At 41.9% G+C, this 23,848-nt stretch overlaps 1 protein-coding gene across 1 annotated transcript in view; it reads right to left on the reverse strand.

The window, feature by feature from the left end:
- The window catches only part of EPG5 (ectopic P-granules 5 autophagy tethering factor), a 107,216-nt gene extending 92,972 nt beyond the window's left edge, over positions 1–14,244 (reverse strand). The window contains exons 1-3 of the mRNA XM_010961412.3: positions 14,089–14,244; positions 2,037–2,978; positions 513–756 (exon numbers count right to left, since the gene is read on the reverse strand). Coding sequence (XP_010959714.2) covers positions 513–756; positions 2,037–2,978; positions 14,089–14,151 — 1,249 coding nt within the window. The 5' untranslated portion in view covers positions 14,152–14,244. The remainder of the gene's footprint in view (positions 1–512; positions 757–2,036; positions 2,979–14,088) is intronic.
- Between the last annotated feature and the right edge of the window lie 9,604 nt (positions 14,245–23,848).

Below are 23,848 nucleotides of genomic sequence, written 5' to 3' on the forward strand. Positions count from 1 at the left end.
TAAAAATTGAGTAACTAATACTCAATACATCATATGGTAAAGGCTAATTTCTTCAAATCCAAAATAAAATGAAAAATCCAGAGCATTATAATTGCTCTGATGAAAATTAAATAAAACAGCCCAACAAAAGGGACAAGCATATATAAAGTGCAACAGAGAGTGAAAAAGTATTCTGATTATTAGCTTTAGAATCAAAAACTGTATTTGGACTCCACTTGGTAACAAGCACATAAATTAGGACAGTTAAGAGACGTTAATGATAAAAAGCAAACATCTGGCTTCCTAGAGAAGCAGAGAATGTCAGCCTACAGGGAAGGAGACCTGGCACCGCTCGTAAGAAATGCTATTAAGGCGCATCTCAGTCCTACGTTGGGGGAGGCCAGGTAAACCAGCAAGCACAAATGGTCCTTACAATGCCAATCAGCACACAGTCAATTCAACCAGACTGTACCCCTCAACTCTTCTTTCATTTCAGATCACAAGAAAGAGCCAGACACTCGTGACTGACACACCTCGGCCTTCCTGATGAATTGCTAAAGATCTCAGAACAGCCGAACTATTGAGCAACGCGTAGATGTAAGACTCCACTTGCAACCGGGAGAGCACAGAGGTGTAAGAATGCAGAGCCAGGGTCTGGTGGAGGTGCTCAGATTTGGCATCAAACAGCTTCTTTAGCTCTCCCAGGGCACTTTCACTCATCTCCACTCTCTGGTAGCGGTGATAGCCTGAAACTTTCACTTGATCCTCGCAGATACCCTAGCAGTGGGCAAAAGGGTAACAGATGAAGCCAGTTACTCTTTGCTCTTGAAGGAACCGGGCAGCAGGCATCATCTTCAAAGACCTTACAAATCAGAGAGGGGACGATACTACGACGTAGAAAACAATAAAGTTAATAATACATCACCAGGTGCCAAGGAGTATAATGCCAGTCACAAAGGCATCACAAGCTGAGAGAAGGGAAGAGAAACCTAGGAAGTAGGTGGAGAAAGTGCAAGAAAACCACAGGGCTTGTCTCTCAGACTCTGATGACTGATGATCTTACATTCCACTTTACAAACACTGAGATCAATGTGGTATGCCCTCCACTTCAAGGGACCTCAAAACATCTCTGTACTTACCTCATCATTCTCTGTGATGCTGCTCAAAAGAAAGAAACCCCCTCCTTCCAATATTAACTCTCCAGCTGTGTTCTTAATTCTACCCGGTCTTTTTCAGTACTTTCAAATGCTTCCCTCTCCACAGGACACCCCCCCCCCACCTACAAAGAGATACACAGGTCTCCCAAGGAATAAGGATTAGGGATGGCGGGAAGTCCCACGCTTCTCTCTGAAATCTCCTCCAACTTCCTTTCACTGCCAGACTTGTCAAGAGTGGCCTTCTCTTCCTGCCATCCCTCCCAGGCCACCATGAAGTGGCTTTCCTGATGGCACCCTGGCCTCCAGAGAATCGTGTCTTGTTGCCTTCTCTATTTTCTCATCTGTTCTTGACCTTGTTCCAGGGATCATCCTGTCCCTGACACTCTCTACCCAGTGGGTATTCCTGGCTTTATGCCCAAGGTCACAAGCTAAATATCTGACCTCGAGACATGACTTGCTTTGGCCTCTTGTGCGTGCGTGCATGTGTGTACGTCTATGAGTGTGCGTTGGATTTAGCTGCCAAGGTTTACAAATCAAGATCTTTCACGTAAAAATCCAGACTTCCAGCTTCTCTGAGAAAAACGTAAGACGTGGCCGTGCTGAGCCAACACGGCCTCACAGCAACAATGGACTAGAACACGAGAGCAGCTGTGCCCGCTGGGCCAGGCATGCGCTTACCCAGTGACCACATCCCGCTCAACCTGTTTCACTGCTCCAGGCTACCTGCTCGGCCCCGGCAGGCCCTGGACACTGTGTCCCTGCACGCTATTATTACGGGCTAACACAGGTCAGCGTGGGTAGAAAGAGCAGACTCCAGACCTCGATGGCATCCCAGGAACAGCAGCTCCACTGCAAATTCCCCAGGCTCCCGCAAGCTTTACAGAACACTGGTCAATATACCTGAACTGACAACTGTTCCTCCTTAAAATGCCACAGTCGATTTTTAGCACTTTGACAATCAGACATCAGAGCAAGGAGCTCGGCTTCGGCCAGCAGCAGCTGCTTCCTACATCGTGAGTAGTTCAAAAGCAACTCATAAAATTCATGCCTGTCCTGATGAGCCATGCTGTCAAATTCTTCTAAATATGACTCAACATTTTCCAGCCATGAACCGGGCTCAAAGATTTTTAGCTGCTCTTTAGTAAATGGCACCACTTCCGGTTGAGATGGGAGCTCCGGGTAGAGGCGCTCATTGCAAAGCAAGGGTTTCACTGCCACCAAAGCTGGTACATCATCAGCAATTTCAGCTGGCAACTGGGGATACAGTTTTCTCACTCTAGGTGGCTGAAAAATGTCTTTGGCTTCACAAGGACTCTGCAAGCCAATATTTTGGAGCACCTCTGAAGAAAGACCCAAGCTTTCGTCTTCTTTCCTATTCTGAGTTTCTCTGAGCTGTAAATTTTCTATCTCCTGTTGAATATAAGAAACATTAGATTGCAGCGTGCTTTCTGAAGGTCCACACTGTACCAATTTATCTTCCTCTACTTCTGTAGAGTTCTTGAGGGTTTCTGCTTTGGTTCCAATACTGTCTCCAGGGTTGACCTTGAGCTTGATTGCATCATCCCCAACGTGGGCTCTGATCTCCTCCCCGTCCTTTAAAGTCTCTGTGTTACATGTCAGAGACTCTTCACTGCTCACAGTTAAGGAGGTAAGTGGTACATCAAACATTTCACTCTCATTTTGTCCACTGGCATCATTCTGGAGCTGGGAATCAGTTAATACTTTCAGATGGTCTCCTTTAAATTCACAAGCTGGAGTAGGGATTTCCACCTCTCTAGGGGTTTTGGCAAGAGAGATTTCATCAGACTCTTCCCTCTGAAGGATTTCATATTTCTTCTTTTCCTAAAAACAAGATGTGTAATGTGAAATAATTGATAATATAACAATACCTGAGGCTTCCAGAATGAGGAATTTAATTATATATAAAAATCTAAATTTCATCATTTAGCAAATGGAATCTAAATTCACTTCATAAGCAAGGTGTTTCAGATTTGGTATCACTCAATTTTGAGTATGCTGAATTTGGGAGATTCACTAGTCTAATTCCAACAGAGGAAGACATGAAAAAAGCAGCAAATTATGATTCAAGAATTGAGGAGGAAAGTCTTGATTATTAATTAGGCTGTTCTCCTTTCTGCTAGATGTTAAATGAAACCAAAGAGTCTCTGAGCATCTTAGGCTTCAACAGATTTGTCTCCATCTTGACAAACATATTCATTCAAATCTCAAGCAGAAAAAGTCAGGACAACTTAAGCAATAATGATAGTATTGGATTATAATCCACAGAATAGAATAAATATCCATGTGCCCATATTAACACAACTATACATTTTGCTTTGTAATTGACAAGGAGTGGCACCCTTCCTTACAGAAGAATTCCAATTAATAAATGTAGATAGAATGAGAAAAACAGAAAACCACCATTAGGACACCATGGAAATAACCGCCACTGGCAGCATCTACTGATGAATGTGAAAGAGTGAGTGAAAATTTAAGCAGAAACAGAATATTCACATAGTGTCAAAGTACTCTCTACATATTTAGTAATTACGAAGGGAAAAAGAATAAGTTTCAGTGGAGAATCCTGGCAGACAATCGCTCAGGGTTAGCATAACCAATAATACATCCTTATATGCTGTTCTGAGGTTTACTACCTCTTCAGCACCCTTTCCAATCTAAGCATGAGAAAACAGCAGACAAAACCCAAATTAAGGGAAAGTCTACAAAATAACTTAAGTATTATAGTCCTCAAAGAAAAGACAAGACTGGGAAACTACAAAAAACTGGAGAACACTGTGGAGACACTACAACTAAATGCAATGTAGGATCCTGGATTGGATCCTGGCACAGAAAAAAGGCAACAGGGGGGAAACTGCTGAAATCCAAGTAAGTTCTTTATTTTAGTTAATAGCACTGTACCAACGTTAATTTGTTGGCTGTGATAAATGTCCTGCATCACAGAATTACACTTATGCAAGACGATAATGTTTGAAGACTCTGGATGAAGGATATATGAAATTCTCTGTATTATATTTGCAACTTTTCATTAAGCCCAAAATTAACTCCAAAAAGACAAAGACAAAAAAAAAAAAAAAGAGTTAACCACTAAAAAAATAAATTATGGTTTTTAATAAAATATCTCTGCCATTAGCATATGAACTAGATACATAGGGGGAAAGCTGGATAAAAAAGGAAAAATATGGAAAAATTATTTAAATAAACTTGTTACATTCAGAGAAACAAAAAAATGACTGAATCACTCAAATACTCACTTCCCTTTCACTATGAAATGTTAAGAAAGGTAAAATGACCGTTACACAAGTTATCAGTGACTTTAGATTATGCTATTCAGCAAATATCCAACAACAACAACAAAAAAAGTGACAAGGAACTAGCTAAAAAAGGAAAACATTTATATGTAACTAATATTAGGAAGAAAAGACAAATGTTTCTGAAATGGAATTTGAGCTCAGCCTGCTGTTAATGAACTACCAAATATTTACAAATGGTAGAAATGCAACAAGCAATGTGGCCGTCCAAAGTTACTTTAATCCACGCTGTGAACTGTGCATACCAGATTCAGAGATTAGCTATACAGTGCATACAAACCGCTCTGTCAAACTGCCTACACTCAGGAATAGCAGCAACGTATTATATGAGCATTTATAAGAAAATGAAAAAGTGGGTCCAGTTACACTTCAGTGATGTTTGTTAGCACACCAGCTCTAATAAATAGGTTTGCCAGATTGAAAGGTCAGAAAGAGAAAATTAGGAGAGGGAGAGAGAGAAATAGTATGGTGAGAGAAATACTGGTGTGCTGGTCAGGGCAGAGGCCAAATTTTAGTGAGATGAACAATCATAAAATGAAATTAAGAAAACAATTTCATTTACAATGAACAAAGAACAAAATACTTCGAGACAAGTTTAACAAAAAGTACAAAATGTATACTCTGCAAATTATGAAACAAGATTTGAAAGAAGTTAAAGACCTAATAAGTGGAATCATATCCCATATTCACGGCTCAGATCACAATACTGTTACTATGGCAACACTCCTCAAATTGATATACAAATTCAATACAACCCCTATCAAAACCCCAGCTGACTTTTTTGCAGAAAATGACAAGCTGATCCTTAAACTCATAAGGAAATGCAAGGGTCCCAGCACAGACAAGACAATCTTGAAAAAGAAGAACAAAGTTGGAGATCTCACATTTTGCAATTTCAAAATCGACTGCAAAATTACAGTAATAAAGACAGCATGGCCCTAGCACATGGAAAGACAAATAGAGCAATGAAACAGAACTGAGAATCCAGAAATAAACTCTTACATTTAAGCTCAACTGATTTTCAACAATGATGCCAAGACAATCCAATGGGGAAAGAGCAATCTTCAACAAATGGTGCTCCACAACTGAATATTCAACGACTAAAACTGAACTCCTACCTTATACAAAAATTAACAAAAAGGATCACAGACCTAATGTAAGTGCTAAAACTTTTAAACTTTTCAAAGAAAACATACAAGTAAATCTTAAAATGACCCTGGGTTAGGCAAAGCACTTGTTAGACATGATACCAACAGCATAAGCGACAAAAGAAAAAACTAGATAAATTAGACTTCATAGAAATTTTACAATTTTGTGCTGAAAATACGAAGTGAAAAGACAACCCCATAGAATGGAAGAAAATGTTTACAAGTCAATTATCTTTTAAGGGGCTTAATATCCAGAATAAAAAAAAAAAAGAACTCATGCAACTCAATGATAAAAAGATGAATAACCCAGTTTTAAAACGGGCAAAGGATCTGAGCAGACGTTTCTCCAAAGAAGATACACAAATGGCACATAAAAAAGATACTCAGCACCATTAGTAATTAGAGAAATGTATGTCAAAAGCACAATGGATAACATCACACCCACTAAGATGACTTTAAAGTCAGATAATAAGCGTTAGCAAAGATGTAGAAAAATTAGTACCCTCCAACACTGCTGGTGGGAAGGTAACATGATGCATCCTTCATGGAAAAGGGTTGGGCATTCCTGACCACGGTGATGGTGACACGGTCTTGTGATCATAACCAAAAACCACTGAATTATACACTTTAAATAAGTATAGTGTGTGAATTATAGCTTAATATAAGCTGTTAGATGAAAGATTTTTAAAATTTAGTGAGTTTAGAAATAAATGAAAAAATGAGGAAGTAGAGACCGGAATGTGGACTAGAGGGAGAAATTTTTAGTTCCCTTTTCTTAAATTGTAAGCGACCTCTGGGGGTGATAAATGCTAACCAGAATAGAAGATAGGGAGCTGGAAGCTGGCCAAGATGGGCCCCGTGATCAAGGGCAGAGCAATGACCACACCCTCTCCAGCCCATAGGGCATCCCAAGCTTCCTCTCCAGCCCATCTCTGTTTTTAACCTGCCTTTGTCCCATGTCACCCAACTGCTTCCTCTTTCCCCACTCCAGGATTTCCCTTGCAATTTCAAATTCTTCCCCTTGGCTAAACAAAACGAAATCTCCAGCTGCTAGTACCAAACCTGCCGGCCCACTTCCAGCAGAGGTATCTTCCTGGGCATCATCATAACCACAACAGCAGCAACAGATACTGTGGTGAGATAATCAATTAAAGAATTGTTTTAAACCTCCCTAGGCTTCCCAGGGAAGAACACATAAGACTTTATGCTTTATTTCCCTTAGGGGTGGAACTCAGTGCTTCTCTGTTTCAAAAGTGGACAAAGAAAACTCTCCACTCGTGCTGTTACGGAAGTGAGGTCCAAAGAGGAATTACCCTGGGGCTGCCCCAGGGAAGGAGGTGGGGGAAAGGAGAGAGAAGCTGGGGATTTGATTCAAAGAATGGACTGGCTGTTGATTCCCCCCAAGGCAGGTGGGAAGGAAAGATGGACAACTGGAGGAGGCACCACTACTTGAGAGGGTGGCAAAGGCTTCATCCTGCGCCCTCACAGATCCCCTGGACAGGACAGGACATCTGGGGTGCGTATGCAGAGGGAGAAGGGCTTTACTGTGATCATCACCCACATTACGGCCTCTGAGAAGTGGTGAGCTCCCTGTGGCTCAAATCACTTCTCCAAAGGACAGACTAGGGGAGCAGATCCTGAAAGGTCCCCCAAGGCTCCAGCCTCTGCCCCACCATCAGTTCATCCCAAACACCACTGTGACTGGTCCCCCTAAAACACTGCTCTGAACACCACAAAAACCAAAAATAATCACAGCTCTTCACTTAATGAAAGACTGACTCCTAACTGTGGCACTCAGTACCTTTGATGACTCAGTTATGATCCTGCCAACGACCACACCAACCCTTCCGGCACACGTGCTTTATTCTGAACTCCTGCAGTACATACCTACTTGCCCGCGGCCCTGGTCACATGCTATCACATATGGTTACTTACCTTTGTGTTTGTCCCCCAAATAGACCACAAGTATCATGAGACCAGGGTCTATATCCTATGCCCCCGGATCTGATCTGTCTCTGATTTTTGACAGTGTTTCTTGAGACAATAATGATGACCTATAATTCACAAGAATTTATTGCATACCAACTGTACACTGAGCTCCTAGGTACTGAAATCCTAAAATGAAGAAATTATTGAATTATCCAACAACTATTTATACTTACCATGTGCTCTGGCACATTCATATGTTTATTTTTATATGCCTCTTAGAAAGCAAAGGGATTATCCAATGAATTCAGAGGAAACTGAATTTTTATGCCAAAATCTGAATCCATTCTTATACTTAAAAATTCAAAATTTTATTGAAAAAAGAAAAAAGAAAGCCAGCTTCCAATTACCTTGCCTACTTGAATTAACCAGAAATAAAAATTAGATTATATATAACAATCATTATAGATACAAAATAAAATTCAAACAGATCTCCACTGAATCCAGTTGTGTGTACAAAAATTAGTACCTACATAATTTTAACCAGAAGATAAGTTTCTTACAACTGAAAATGGCCAAGAGATTAAGAAGAATCTTTATTTATTTTTTATCTCTATTATCAGTTACATAAAGGTAGAGAACTAATTTTAAAATAATTTCAGAGGTTACACAGAAATGGAAGAGTTGTTTGAACATAGAAAAACATACTTAACTATACATTACAGTAAACAACACCCTGCAGTGTTGGCATATGCACGGGAAAAAAAAAACCTAAAGAACACACAACAAACTGCTATCAAAGGTATCTCCAGGAGATGGAATTCAGGGCATGTCATTTTTGGGTTGTACATTTCTCTCTGCGTGCGTACACTCATACAAACTTTTTTAAGCAAAGAAAAAAAACAAGCATTTTCTTTAAGTTCTGGAAAACAAATAGGAAATCTCCACTGATCATTTACAGTTCTTCCTCTTGGAACTGTACTAAGCAAAAAATTACAACTCCTTTCCTTCCTTAAAAATATTGATGAGCCACTTCTTCATGAAGGATAAAGGTTCAACCACACACATTACATGGAACACTTTCATGGCATTACTTTAAATGCATGGTCTGTTTATCACAAGTGTCTGTACCCACAGCACTGAGCACAATGCCTGGCACAGAACAGATAAAAAGGGCTTGGACACATGGGTCCAACCATCAGACGGAGCTCTCAGGGCAATCTACCAGCTCTCCTTGGGACAGACAAGAATGCTTCACAAGTGAAAGGGCAGGACGGGGACAGCACATTTTGCTATGAATACACATCCTCCTGGCTGTGACTTCTTTCATGTTGCTCTTACCAGTCTTACTTCATGTATGAGCAGCACTTTGCATGCTTGATCTCTTCCTCCCCCTTCATACACTTTCTTCTCTCAGCTCTAGGTCCCTACACTCAGTGAAGGGTGCTGGGAACACATACTACCTCGCTGGTCACTCCTCACCTCTGTTGGTTCCTCCTCTTCTCCCCAAGCTCTTAAAACTGGAGCGCCCTTGGGTTCTGTTCTTGTCACCTCTTGATACTACACTCACTCCCAAGGTGACCTAATTCAGTCGCTGGTTTTAAGTAACTACACGCTGATGACCCCCAAACCTTTTATCTCCAACCTGGTGCTCTCTCTTAACGCTATATCCAACCCTACCCTACATCTCCATATGCATGTCTAATAGACATTTATTTCAAAATTAGCAAATCCAAAACTGAACTGCTGATCTGCCCCCAAAGCTGTTCCACTCACTGCCTCCTCCATCTCAGAGTCATCCTTGACTGTTTGCTCATATCCCACATCCCAACCATCAACAAATCTCGGCTAGACCTTCAGAAACTCCCACACTTCAAACACTTGTCACTGCTTTGGATTTACCACTCTGGTCCAAGTCAACATCGCCTCTTGCCTGGATTACCGCAAGTCTCAAGACGGTCTCTCTGCTCTTACTCTTCTAACTTTACACGCTGTTCTCAACAAAGCAAGCACACTGACCCTTTAAAGCGTAACTCAGATCATATCACTCCTCTGCTGGAAACCCTGACATGATTCCAGTATTTCACTCAAAGTATAAGTCCTTACAATGGCCTACAAGGGCCCGGGCCCTGGTTGCCTTTCTGACTTCATCCCAACTACTCTCCCCTGACTCACTCTGAGACAGGAGGGAAGGGGACAGGACACAGCCATTCAAGGCATGACATAGCAATTAACACCAAAAATGGTGGAAGATTCAACTCCCAGTAGGCCTTAAGGCTCAAGATGACAGGAGATTTGACTCCTAGTAGACCTTGAACTTCATTATACGTTCATTGTAATACTAACACAGTAAATGATGCTCCCAAAGGTGCCATGAGGCTGACCATAAAAGATCAAAGAGTAGGCAGTGGCCCAATTCCTGGGAATCCCAGCCCCTTCCCCAGGGAAGTCGGAATGGTCCTCCCACTTGGCGTGTGAAGCTACTGAGCCCATAAAAACTGGCAATACCATGCCCCGTCGCTTCTCGCTCCCTCATCTTCAGAGACAGCCCACACTCTGTCTATGGAGTGTGTATCTACTTTTACTTTAACCCGAGCACTCAACCCTCACACCTCATGGCCTCTCACCTTCTGAAAAAGCTTACATTCTATGTAGTATGTATTTCTCTAAATAAATCTGTCTTTACTCAACCATGGCTCGCTCTTGAATTCCTTCCTGCACGAAGCCAAGGACCCACACTTGGCAGGGCACATCCCAGGGACTCAGCCAAGACCTGGGCCAGGGCCCTCCTCTCGCCCCACATTCGTTTTTCCTGCATCATCTCCACCCTAACCACACTGCCCCCTTGAGGTTCCCAGGACAGCACAGACATACCACTGCCTTAAGGCATCCGCCCCAGCTGTTCCCTCCGCCCCAGCTGTTCCCTCCGCTAGAACACTTTCCCTCAGTATCCACATGGCTAACTCCCTCCTCCCTTTCACGTCTTTACTTAAATGTCACCTTCAATAAGGACCACCCTGGCCACCTATTTAAAATCGCAAACCCTCCTAACCTCTCCCCACTACTCAACTTCTTGCCCTGTTCCTCTTTTTCTTTTTTCCATAGAACTTGTCATCTTCTAATATATATTTTATTTTTTATGGGGTTTTCTGTTTGTCTGTCTTCTTCCTCTAGAATGCAAACTCCATTAAGGCCAGGTTCTTTTTTTTTTTTTTTCCCCTCTTTACATCCCAAGTACCTAGAACAGTTTCTGGGACATAGTGGGTGACCAGTGAGTGTTTATTTAACAAATAAATGGATCTTAGGAGGGATGAAAGGTGCTAAAAAATAATGCAGAGCATCCCCCAACTTCACTCCTGTAATCACTCATGGGAGGGAGGGACTAAGAGGTGGAGATCATCCAGGCCAAGGAGCAAGAGGGGATGGGGATTTAATTTAAAGGTCTTTCTGTTTCTGTTACCAGTTTTCTAGGACACATTTCTATCCTTAGCAATTACCATATGCTCTTACTCTTAATGAGCTGTTGGCATTCAGAATTTAATAGTAACTATAAAAATATTTTCCATGATTATTAAATATACTGCTTCTTGCAGAGTAAGTCCAACCTAAAAACCGACTGTTCTGAACTCATAATCTACCAAGATCTACGAAGTCACAGTCCTCTGAGGCAAGGGAAACTCATTAGGACTAACTCTCAGGTATCAGGTGATAAGCACCAGATAACCACACACTAGCAATGTGAGGTCATCTTCCAGATGATTAACGTTGAGGAATATAGGTCAGCTGCTGGGCCAGAAGCCTACCTAAAGGCAACAGCACATGACACTACTCACTTCCTGAACTGAGCCTTGGAACTACCTTATGGTTCCGTAAATAGTTACCAAATTATACTCTGGTAAGTGGTAAAGGTTTCATTGATGTAGGACTTCGTGATCATAGCCACATCATAATCAGCACTAGGAAATAAATCTATTTACTCTAAAAGAAGAATTAACTTTCTAGACTGACAAGTATGAGGGCCTTGTTGGTGTCATGGACTTTTTCCATTTGTTCTCTCATACTACTCAGAGGAAATTTAGTAAATTCTTCTGAGTGACAAAACTTGGAAATATTCTTCAGTACTGGTTTTCCTTCATTCAACAAACATTATCAAATGCCTACAAGGGCTGTGAAGGGTTCTGGGAAAAAGACAGGCTCCTCCCTCATTGAGTTCACGGCCTAAGAGAGAAGAGAGATGTCAACAAAGTAACCGTATGTGAGATGAGTGACACAAAGGGGTGCAGAGCACTGCTGGCAGAGGTGGCAGGTAATGTGGGTGATGAGCAAAGTACTGTTTAAGCAGAGATCTCATGAATAAACAGTAGTTAACTAGATGAGGAGGGACAGGAAGAGGAGTCAGGGCAGAGGAAACAGTATGTGCAAAGGCCCTTAAGCAGGAAAGGGCATATATGGTTGAGTCAAGAGACAGTAGTGTAGATCTAAGGCTGAGGAGGATGATAGAAGCCAGATCATTTAGGTCCCTGAGTCTATGCTAAGGACTCTAGATTCTGGCCTCTGGTCGATGGGAAATCTTTGAAAGGTTTTAAGAAGGAGAGTGACTATTTGGGGGTTTTGCTTATAAAATATCAATCCAGCTTTAGTTTACAGACTGGACAGCAAGAATGAATTTGGAGAGGCCAGTCCAAGGAATCTTCCTTGGAGGATAGTGGAGTTAGTTAGCATGGAGAGAAATGGACAAAATCAAGAGAATAATTACAAAATACAATTGGGAAGACTTAGTGACTGACTAGATTTGGAGGGTAATTAAAAAGTATGTGTCTAAGATTTCTGGTTTGACCAAATACCTCTGGAATGAAGGCCTCTTTATAAACTTCAAAAGATAAAAAATGAATTTTTGTTTGTGTAGTAAAGTTGCCCACAATGTGTCAGTAAAATAAGCAACTGTTTTTTGTGATGGATTTAAAAGACTAATTCTTATTTTTTTTACTGTAGAAACCCTATTCTAAACAAAATAAGTCGACAGAGCATCCTCTTAACTAACCCTTTTGAAGTATTTATAACATTCTATCTATAGATACATAGAGACACATAGAACAATTAAGCTAGTGGATTGAGATTCAAGATTTTTGGCTTTAACTTGAGTTTTCTCACTAACTGCATGACTTTTGGCTTATCATTTAACTTTGCCAGGCTTCAGTTTCATCATTCCTTTGGAAAACATTAGAGATTGAGAATTCTGATTCTGCTCTCTATAAATTGATGTTCACATGCTATATACACTACTGTATTCTAGGTTTTCAGCAACCTTACACATGGTTGACCAGTGCCTTTTTACTTCCTCCTCTACACAGGTAGTTCTTTACCTGCTCAACACAATGCATAATTATTTCACTTAAAAATGTTTCTGAAATTAGGGAGCAAATGGCTTTCTCCCCAAAGAGTAATTCCTCACAGACCTGGGTACTCTGATGCACACAACTCCACTACAGTTTTTGTTTAAAACATCATAATGAAAGGGATCCATGTAAGTCATTTACAGCCTATTAAATATGGTAACTTTGAACACCAGTCTCCGGTTAAAATCCTGTTACCATGAGAAAAGCCAGTTTTGGGTATCATTTTAGGTTACACCTGCTCTGGAACATCACCCACATGTAGGAAAGGAAATCTCCTGTACCATCCCCATTATTTCCTTAAAATAAACTCAGTTTCAGGTAAGCCAAAATTATATACACCAGCCATCCGGGGAAGCATTTAATCTGCTCACTGTAAAATAAATGTCACTTCAGAAAACACATGGGAACAAAATGAAAACCCAGACTGCGCCTAAAAACAAAACAAATCAACTTTAAACCACACCAATAGTCCAAAAGACTAATCCGGGAAGCCCAGAAAAGTCAAATCTGTCGCGGCTGTGTGAGTCCCGCCCTGTTTAATTTTCAGTCATTCGTGCCCCATCATAAACAAACAGGATAATGAGAAATAAACAGCAGCAGCATCTATCATCTTGATTTTTTTAATTTAGGAGGCACATCACGACAGTCTACTTTCTGTCTCCATCTGTAAAGCTCTGCCGAAGATACATTCTCCGCATGGAGGAGAGGTTCTCTTCCCTCCTTACGCGGGAAAGGGGCTGAAAATGTGCACATGGTATAAAGGAAAAAAAGGAGTCAAAGATGGGGCTGGGAAGAGAAAAAGCTGCTTCACGGCAGGAATCCAGACCCAGGTAAGCCAAGTCAAGAAGGGAGAGAAAAGGAAGAGCCTAGCGAGGTGAGAGAAGGAAAAAGGAAAAAGGAAAAAAAAAAAAAAAATCGGGGGGTGGTGGGGGTGGTCCTGACAAAGTCTGGCAGGACGTGAAGGAGGAACAGAGGAACAGGTCTAGTATCAATGGGTGGGGAAATCAAATATGAGGAGGCAGGGGCAGAGGATGAGAGGGACTTAGGGGACGGGCAGAGTTGGCTGGAGAGGCCGAAAGGGGAAAAGGGAGACAGAGCGCACCTGCCAGGGCGCTTGGGGGCGGGGGAGGGGCGGGAAGAGTCCGGTCCTCACCTTGGTTTTGGTCCGGCCGGCCTTGGCCTTGGCCCGGCGCTGGGGCCTCACCGCCTCGGCCATAGACCCTGCGGTGGTACCGTCGCCGCTTGTTTTGTCAAAACCCTGCGCTTTCCACAACCTGCCCAGTTCCGGCCTCTGACCTGTCACGTGATCGAATCTCCACCACTCCCGGAGGAGGGGCGGCAACTCGGAGTCTCTACGGGCCGCAGCGTGGGACAAACCACTCCGAGAGGCCTTGTCACTGGAGGGCGGTGGCCCCGCCCCCTCTGCCCAGGCTCCACCCCCTGGCCCCGCTCTGCGACTCCTCGGAGCTGACTCGGGCCCCTGCCGTACTCTCCCAACTGAGGTCACGTCCTTCTCCTCTGGGCCACACTCGGTCTGGACCCCGGTTGCGCTCGCACACCTCACCCACGTTTGTTTAAAAGAGTCTAGGGAGGATGCTTGTCAATCTTGTTTTGACCTTTAGATAACCAGAAGCAGTCAGCCTGAATCGGCTTTGTGCTCAAGAACCTCGATGTCCATCCAGACGTGCACTTCAGTTCCCTCTTTTGTAGAGGGAAAGATGATACTTGCCTTTTCCAGTGTAATGAAGATTAAGTAGACTAATCGTCAAAGATGCCTGGTAGCCAGGCATATATGTAAACAGTAATTATTGTTGTAACTAGCCAAATTCCCAGGCAGGAAGGAGACATCTGCCCCCAAGAGGGCAGACAAAAAAGCAGTAAGACCCATAAAAGTATTCTTTATATTTTATACACCTTCATTTACAAACTCCAGATGGGAAAAAAAAAATAAAATTTCCAGATGGGAAAACTTGGCCCCATCTCCCTTTCCCAGCTTTACAATTTCTTTTTTTCCAAAACACTTAGCACCTCTTGAAATACTATTATAATTTGCTTTTATGTTTGTGTCTGTCACCCTGGTTAGACTGTAAGTTCCCTGCGCGGGGTGGGGGGAGGGGGTTCTTTGTTTTGTTCCCTGAGGCATCCCAAGGGAGTCTAGAATACTAGCCTGTCCGTAGTAGGCTAGTAGGCTTAATAAATATTTGATGAATGAATGAAGGAATGTGAATTGTTTTGTCTGATGGTGGGATAAGATAGTTGAGATGGAGTGTATGGAAGGGGAAAGGGGCAAAAGACTATATGTCCACTAATAGCATACTAGAAAGAAAAATCCAAAAATATGGCATGAAAAATTAAAAGGACTTCAGAGATGCAGTCTTCAGTGTCTTGTTTATGAGCTAATTGAACATATAAAATACAGTTGTAAGCAGACAGTGTTAGCTGATAGGGTAGCGGCCCCTAGAGAAAGAGAACCAAGCATGGCTTACTTGACATAAGAGAAGTCACTTTAAGGCTAAGCCATTTTATGATCTAAGCCTGACGACAATGCTTGCCCTTGAACAGGTCTCAGTAATAATGATCTTAAGGGAACAAGAGATCAGAGGACTGTTAACGGGTGAGAGAAATAAAGCAAAGATAACAAGTCAGTTGTAAAGACTCCTAGTTCTGTTTCAACAGTAAAATTAGCCTGAAGCACTTTCTTCAGCTGTTTTGCAGAATTTAAATCCTCCCCCTCATCCCCCCGGAGTGCTCAACCACCAGATCAGGTGGAACCCAAGGATGATGGTGTAAACCTCTTTCTGACCCTTATGACTTCAAGCACCCAGAGCTTGGACATTGTTGACCTTTGCCGCCATTCTCTGCTGAATTCTCCTCTGCTCAAACCTTTTCATGAATATGCATATACCCTTAATTTAAAACTTCCCCAATTTTGCTGTTCTGAGAGACACTGGGAAAGATCGCGCATTACTTATTTGCTGCAAGTAACAAATCCTTCCCTTGCCCCATCTTTGGCTTGGTCGTGTCTTTTTGTTGCCGAAATATTGGTCCCTGTCCCTGACAAGCCAAATAACTCAGAGTCTTGGTGCTTAGAAGAAAAGAGGCAATTTTATTGCTTTGCCCAGGCAAAGGGGACCCACAGCAGGCTAGTGCCTTCAAAACTGTGAACCCACCTTGAGGATGTGGCAGGGTTATTATACAGCCACAGCTCAAACAATGAACAATCAACAGATTCATAAGACTTAGAGTGTCGTCATGATGCCTCCAGGCAACCAATTCTATAGAGGCTAGTGGTTGTCACATTTTCAATCTCTTAATCTTGTAAGCACCCAAGGTGTGTACTTCTTGGTATTTAGCCTACTTTATGAGGTTACAGTTCCATGACCTTCCTGGAGAACAACTCAGAAACCAAGTATGGTTATTACTTTTGATTACTGGAATAAAGCAGAAACAGCAGAATTAATAGCTTTATTTTAACAGTGGGCCTGGAGCTGTGAGCAGCAAGTGGTCAGTCAGGTCAGTTGACCGTTTTAAGGGCAAGCATAAGAATAAACAATCTGTTAGCCTATATGTGGCCATTTTACTAATTCTCCTTCATTTTGGCTCAACACCCACCAAAAATGGTAAATTCAGTTTTCCAGTAACAGTTTCATATATTCTGATCCCAAATCCTCAAAAACAACAAAAAACTTAATCAGCTACTCATGCTACTGAACCAAACTTGGGTCTGCTCTCCCAAGGCACAGCAAAGCCAATCTACTGCCACCAGGTTGTTGTAAAGGAAAATACAGTATTTATTGTGAAGCAGGAGGAAGAGACAGCTTCAAAAAAACCACATTCCCCATGACTTTCAGGGGATGGTTTTTTAAGACAGTGTGAGTGAGACAGGAGGAAAAGGGACAGGGCACAGTCTTTAAAAGAATGACATAGCCATTGAAGATACAACATAAACTGGTTAGAACAAACTAGGCCAAAGGTGGCAGAAGATTCGACTTGCATTAGACCTTGAGCCTCATTATACGCTCACTGTAATACATTAGCATGCTAAATGACACACCCACAGGTGCCAGCACTATTCCAAGGCTGACCGTAAATGACCATAAGAGGCTAATTAAGCAATGGTCCAATCCCTGGCGCTTCCCCAAAATAGTTAAAATAATACTCCCACTTGTTAGCCTGTGAAATTACCCAGCCCATAAAAACTAAACATCCCCACACCTCAGGGCCACTCTCCTTTCTGAGACGGACCACATTCTGTCTATGGAATGTGTATCTCTCTAAATGAACTCGCTTTCATTCTACCATGGCCCGCTCTTGAAGTCTTTCCTGCATGAAGCCAAGGACCCTCACTTGGCAACCTGTCCCATGGACTTGTCTGAGACCTGGGACATGACCATCCTCTTGTGCCTCTCATGCTCACTTCTCTGATTGGTTGATGGTGAGATAACAGGGTGATGTTTCAGGAATCTCAGTTATCAGTTCTCTGGTTCCAGCTGGTCTGGGGTCCACGTGCTGGTGTTTAGCATGAAATAAACTTCTCCCACTTGGTGGGGGTTTTAATGTCTGTAAAACAACTCAGGGATATGGCTCAGGACATAATCTACAGCCCTTGAAGAGGGACTAAATTTCCTTGGCTTTGCTTTATGGCTAAACTATTATTATCACTGTCTTGATGGACTGATTTCCTTTATTTTTACATTTTTTTCACTTCTCTGATTAAATGTGTTCTTTGAAACTCAGAAAACTCTTTTTATACAAAAAAGAGACAGGGGAAACTTGGTGGGGGGCGGGGGGGTGGTCTGTTCCCAGGAAGGCCCTGCAGGGTCCTCCTTGCTTTCACACAGGCTGTACCTGCGTTTTGTATGTGCGTATAAAAGTATATAATGTATACAGAATTATAACGAGCAAGACCTGGCAAATATGAACAGAATCTTCATACCACCGTTACTATCCGTAACATTTGCTGCTATTTCTCCCAGTCTGGAACAGTCTCTCTGACCCCTAGCAGTGCAAATCCTTTTTGGCCTTCGAAGTTCTCCATGTGCCAGCCACTACTTAGCAAAATAGAACTGGCCCTCCCTTCACTTCCCATGATTTCCAGCTTTGTTAGGGTGCAGACACACTGCCTAGATAAATTGCAATAAATACCACAGCCTATAAGGAAAAGGAGACATACTTTATATTTAAACTGAATTTGTTAGACCCTGGTAGAATAGTGTAAGTAGTTAGATTTATTAATCAGTTTGGGCAAAGGAAGAAATTAAAATATATTACATTTAATACTGTAGTTTAAAATGTTAGAAAAAATTTAAGTCATACATAGGACCAATTGTTTAAGGAAGTTTGGTTGCTGAATTTGAGTTGACCAAATGTTAAAGTTCCCCTTTGAAAGTGGTTATTTAAATTTATTAGATTTAGAAATAGAACATTGAGATTTATAAAGATAACTTGAAGACTTAAGAAAAACTGAATTTTAGAATGTGTATGACTTTAATAAATTGAAGATTTATTTTAAAACAATAAATTGAAAAGATTAATTTCAAAAACCCAAAATAATGACAGATGTCCTTTCTATACATAAATTCTATCTGCAGAAACTCTAAAAAAAATTCACAGTGACAGCAAGCAGGGTTAATCCCTGACCTAATTAGCAGTGAAGGGTTTGCTACTACTGGCCCCGGGGCAGTAACAAGCACCATTTTCTGTGCTCTTACTATCAGCCAGGGACTGTTCTGAGTACTTTTCACATACCAACTCATTTGATTCTCATAACAACCCTACAAGGTCAATAATTTTATTGTTCTCATTTTATAGACAGAGACTAAGGCTCAGCGAGGTTGAATTATTTGTCTAAAGTCACACAGCCGATAAATGGTGGAGTTGGGATTTGAACCAACACAGCTGTACCATATAAATGAACTTTTAAGATAGGAAGCCAGGCTTACTCTCTCCATGTTTCCAATGCTCTATACTGGGGCCAAGATGAACATCAGAAATATTTCATATAAAAGTTACTGGATTATTCATAATAGTCATAGTTGGATATCGGGTTTATACAATTTTCTTTCCTTCAGAAATTTCTGTAAAAGCAAACGAACTTACATGTAAAACAGAAACAGGCACACAGACATAGAACACAGACTTGGGTTTGCCAGGGGGAAGAGGGGTGGGAAGGGATAAACTGGAAGTCTGAGATTTACAGATACTGACAGGTATATACAAAATAGATAAACAAATCTATATTGTATAACAGGGAAATATAGTCAATATCTTGTAGTAGCTTATGGAAAAGAATATGAAAATGAATATCTGTATATCCATGTATGACTGAAGCAATATTGTGGTGTACACCAGAAATTGACACAACATTGTAAACTGACTATACCTTAATTTAAAAATTTTTTATATAATAGTATTATATTATAATATTCTTAAATGTGTCTGCAAGCAACATAGACGTATACATGATAAAAAGTTAACACCCCTCTCCCTAGTTAACGATTATTAACAGTTCAGTGTGCATCCTTTCAGACTTTTTTCCTACCCATGTACAAATAGCACACTTTTGAAAATTCGATGTTTATATGTATATTGCCCGTGTCCTTTTAATGCATTGATCTCGGACATAATTTTTTGTAAGGACAGATAGTTCTAACTTGATTTTTCCCTTAAGTAATTAAATATTCTATAACTTTATCTAAACAGACTTCTGAAACCAGTAAGTTGTTTCCAATTTTTCACTATTTAAAAGCAATGCTTACAAGTGACCATACTTATGTATTTTTGTGCATGAGTACTTCTATAAGATAGATGCCTAGATGAGAAATTGCTAGTTAGAGAGACATTTTCATTTTTAGTTTTACTAAATATTTACTAAATCTCCCTCCAATGGGTTATTAATTTTCCCTGGAGCTTTCAGAATTTAATATACCTTTTAATTTCCTGAGAAAAATCACAATCAATTAAAAAAAAGAACCAGGCATTTATAAAATAATTCATGTATTATATTATGGCATTTCAAAATTTAATATGACCATGATCCCTAAGTCAGCCTGCTTCTAGAATAGTGTTTGCCATTATAGGAGTCGAGTGAAAGCTTCTGGGCAAAGGGAAAACCCGTGGGTAAACCTTCCTTAAAGTCCCTTACAAAATTAGATTCCAGAGTCTCTGTTGCCATCTGGTGGCAATTCTCCATTGGTGACAATTCTCCATTGGTGACATCTCCCTTCTGACAAGATTTCAGAGAAGTCATTCTTTCTACAAACAGTTAATTACTTCCTGTACATCATTCTGTACAAGGAATCAACTATTTCATCATTCATGACTACTAAGTGCATTTTTTCAACTGCTTAGTTTTGGAGTGAAGTATAGTTGATTTACAATGTTATGTTAGTTTCTGGTGTACAGCACAGTGATTCAGTCATACATAACTAAAGGCATTTTTAATTATAAAGAAATCATGTTACTTCTAAAAATTAGTTCAGTTTTTTGAGCCAATTAACTGGCAATGCAATTAAGTACCAAAAACATCCAACTACTTTTTTTATAAAAATAAGAAAAACTCTTGTATAGATGATGTCTCTTCTGTTAACAGACTTCTGCTTCCACAGGAAGTGAAACATAAAATGTAAATTTTTTTCTATTATTTACCCTCTCATAATCTTCCCCACTTAAAAAAAAAAAAGATTAAATAAGTCATAGAAACAATTACTTGCACTCCCACAGCATCAGACATGCTGGTGTCCCACTCCAGCTCCCATGGCACTTAACTTTCCTGAGTGTGCAGACCCAAATTCCAACTACTGTCGCCTCTTCGCCTCTGAGACCTCTTCAGCCACGTGCACGACAGGCGGCAAGCACTAGGGAGCTAATATTTTCCTAAACCAGAAGCTACCCGCGGCCAGGGGCAGAGAAATAAATTGGCAGACAAACACAGTTATGGGTTGAATTGTATCCCCCAAAATTCATATGCTGGAGTCCTAACTGCCGCTAATTCAGAATGTGACCTTCTTTGGAGATAGGATTTTTCCAGATGTGCTGAAGTCAACGTGAGGGCATGAGGGTGGGCCCTCACCCAGTATGACTGGTGTCCTTGTAAAAAGGGGGAATTTGGACACAAAGACACACACCCACAAGACAAAGGGAGAGGCCTAGCCCACCTCCTTCCTTCACAGCCTCAGAAGGAACCAGCCCTGCTGACACCTGGACTTTTGCCTTCTGGCGTCCACAACTTGAGACAGTAAGTCTCTGTTATTTGAGTCACTCGGTTTGGGGTGCCCGATTACAGCAGCTTTAGCAAACTAACACCAATATCCAGCTCCCTCACCCCCTGGGGGGCAAAACTCCAAGGTATGTGTCCAGTGCTATATCCCAGAGCCTCCAGGAGGGCTCAGCTCCTCTGTCCCACTGTGGCGACTTGCTTGGTGACCTACTCTTTACCCACTTCCTTCCCTTCCCTTTTTCACTTCCCGTTTTATTACTGGTATTCTCTGGGTTCACCTCCTGAATAAACGACTTGATCTCAGGTCCTTATCTCTGGCCTCCTTCTTGGGAGCCCAAACCAAGACAGCACCAGAAAGGGTATTCAGATGTCGGGATGGGATTCTAGAGTTGGATTCCACCCCAGCCAGTGAGCAACAAAGAGCTCACACTGAAGGAAGCAGAATGGTGGTAATCTCTGAGCTGAAGCATCACAGTCGTCGGAGGCCTCATCTGTGGTGAATTAGGACGAAATAAGATAAATTCGAGAGATATTGGACCAAAGATAGCTCTCAGGACCACAGAGTAGGTTAGTTGTTATGGGCTTCTGTTGGCCTGCTGAAGAAAATTCTAGGCTCAGATCACCAGGGACTAATAAGGAAGCCAGAAAGCATCTACAGCAGCATTTCAAGAGATGCATTTTGTAAAATTATAAAGGAAACGTGAACAAAAGACCATATTACTACAAAATGATTTTAGCTTTCTTCAGACGACCAGAGTCAGGCAGACACATCAGCGATCCATCATACAATGGAACTGGTACATTCTAGAATAGGTGGGGCAGGTCAGAGAATGTCACACAAAGAGGCAACGCGGGTGGACACCTCATTCACCTTCCTCTGTTGTCTCGCTACTTCTCCTTCAGCTCCGACCTGTGGCCTCGCAGGGGGTTTCCTTCAACCCAGCCAACTCTTTTCAAATGGAGAAAGGAAAAAACAAAAAACAAAAACAAAAAACAAAAAACCCTCAGGTCTGCTTCAAAACTAGGACAGCACTATCTGTTGTCTTCTTTTTTTCAATTTTTCTGTTTTCAGAGCAGGGTAGGTAATTAGCTTTATTTATTTACTTATTTACTTTTAATGGAGGCACTGGGGATTGAACCCAGACCCTCATGCATGCTAGGCATGCACTCTACCACTTGAGCTATACACTACCCCAGATTAGTTCTCTATGTTAATTGTTAGTCTGTTTGTAGATTGCTGCCATGCAACAGCCCCACTTAGGGGTGACTGTGAAAAAAAGTGACAAAGAAAAATACTCCCAGTCAGTGGTCCGTAAGTAACACAGCTGGTCATCAGCTTGGTGGGACGGGAGCAGCAGCCCGAGTGAGTCCACACGCAGACCACGGGGCAGTGAGCTTGACTGGACTGGTTGATCAGGGAACAAGATCAGAAGACTGAAGACAAAGGGATGGGCAACAAAATGCATAAACCTTTGTGTCTCACATCAGAGCTTGCAAGAGAGTGCCCATCAAAGAGGACATGCAGAACAACCAGGTGGCCAGGATGGCACACCCAGCAAGGTCCAGCCAGCCTCTGCCCAGGGCCGCCCAGTGCTCACGCACTAGTCTCATAAACAGAGGAGTCATGGTGGCAGGGACGGAGGCCCCACTTTCCAGGCCTGATCTAGTGACTACTGCTCAAGGTCTGACCAGTTATCCCCAGCGGCTGAAGCTGGGCCCTGAACATGCTACCATCCCCCAGCGAGAGCAACCAGCCACTTGGTGGCAAGTTGATTCCACTGAACTCCTTGCACTCTTGAAGGAGCAGAGACTCATCTCTACCGGGACTGACTCCAAGAAGAGATTTTTCTCTTTTGCCAGCCCTGCCTTGGCCAATAACACCATCTGAGGGTAATAGTATCTGAGTATCATTATGAAATGCCGCATAATATCACCTTGGGCCAGTGTTTATCAGATTGTTTTTCATTACCACTCCCCTAAGGAGCCTTTTTAGACATTTTTTCCCTAATTGCCCCTCCCATGAAATTTTAATACCACAGATACACTGTATCGCTGTTTACCTGCTGTAGGAAAAGCTGTGCTTTATATACAAGAAGAGTAACATTTGTTTCATTCATCAAGAAGCAGTTTTCAAGGGGGAAGGATCTAGTGGTAGAGCGCATGCCTAGCATGCACAAGGTCATGGGTTCAATCCCCAGCACCTCCTCTAAAAATAAATAAAATGAATCTAGTTACCTCCCCACCACCCCTGCAAAAAAAGAAGCAATTTTCACCCCCTTGAGGACAAGCCACTGTTGAGAATGCATGCCACCAAGAGCTTCACCTTGGTGGTTCACTTCTCAGTGAAGGTGATGGTGGTCCTGGTAGAATGTTAGAATGGCATTTTAAAGGTGTGGCAGCTTGAAAATACCTTCTAGGGTTGGGGTGCTGGCCTTACAGGTGAGGTATGGTATTGTATGGCACATATATGGTCACCATATGGCACTGCCTGTTTTGACTCCAATAGGTAGAAAACACAGGTCTGGGAACCAGGAGGTAAGAGTGGCCTCTGTCACCACAGCTGACTTGGACCCACCTGGGGAGTCTGTCTTCCCATCCTTCAGCTTTAGGCTCCGCTGGCCTGTAGATGGCTGGCATGGAATACATCTATCAGGGGGACATTAAAAGAGTTCTACTAAAACCACGGCTGATGCCT

The sequence above is a fragment of the Camelus bactrianus genome, chromosome 30 (assembly GCF_048773025.1).
Source record: "Camelus bactrianus isolate YW-2024 breed Bactrian camel chromosome 30, ASM4877302v1, whole genome shotgun sequence".
In the NCBI taxonomy this organism is placed as follows: domain Eukaryota; kingdom Metazoa; phylum Chordata; class Mammalia; order Artiodactyla; family Camelidae; genus Camelus; species Camelus bactrianus.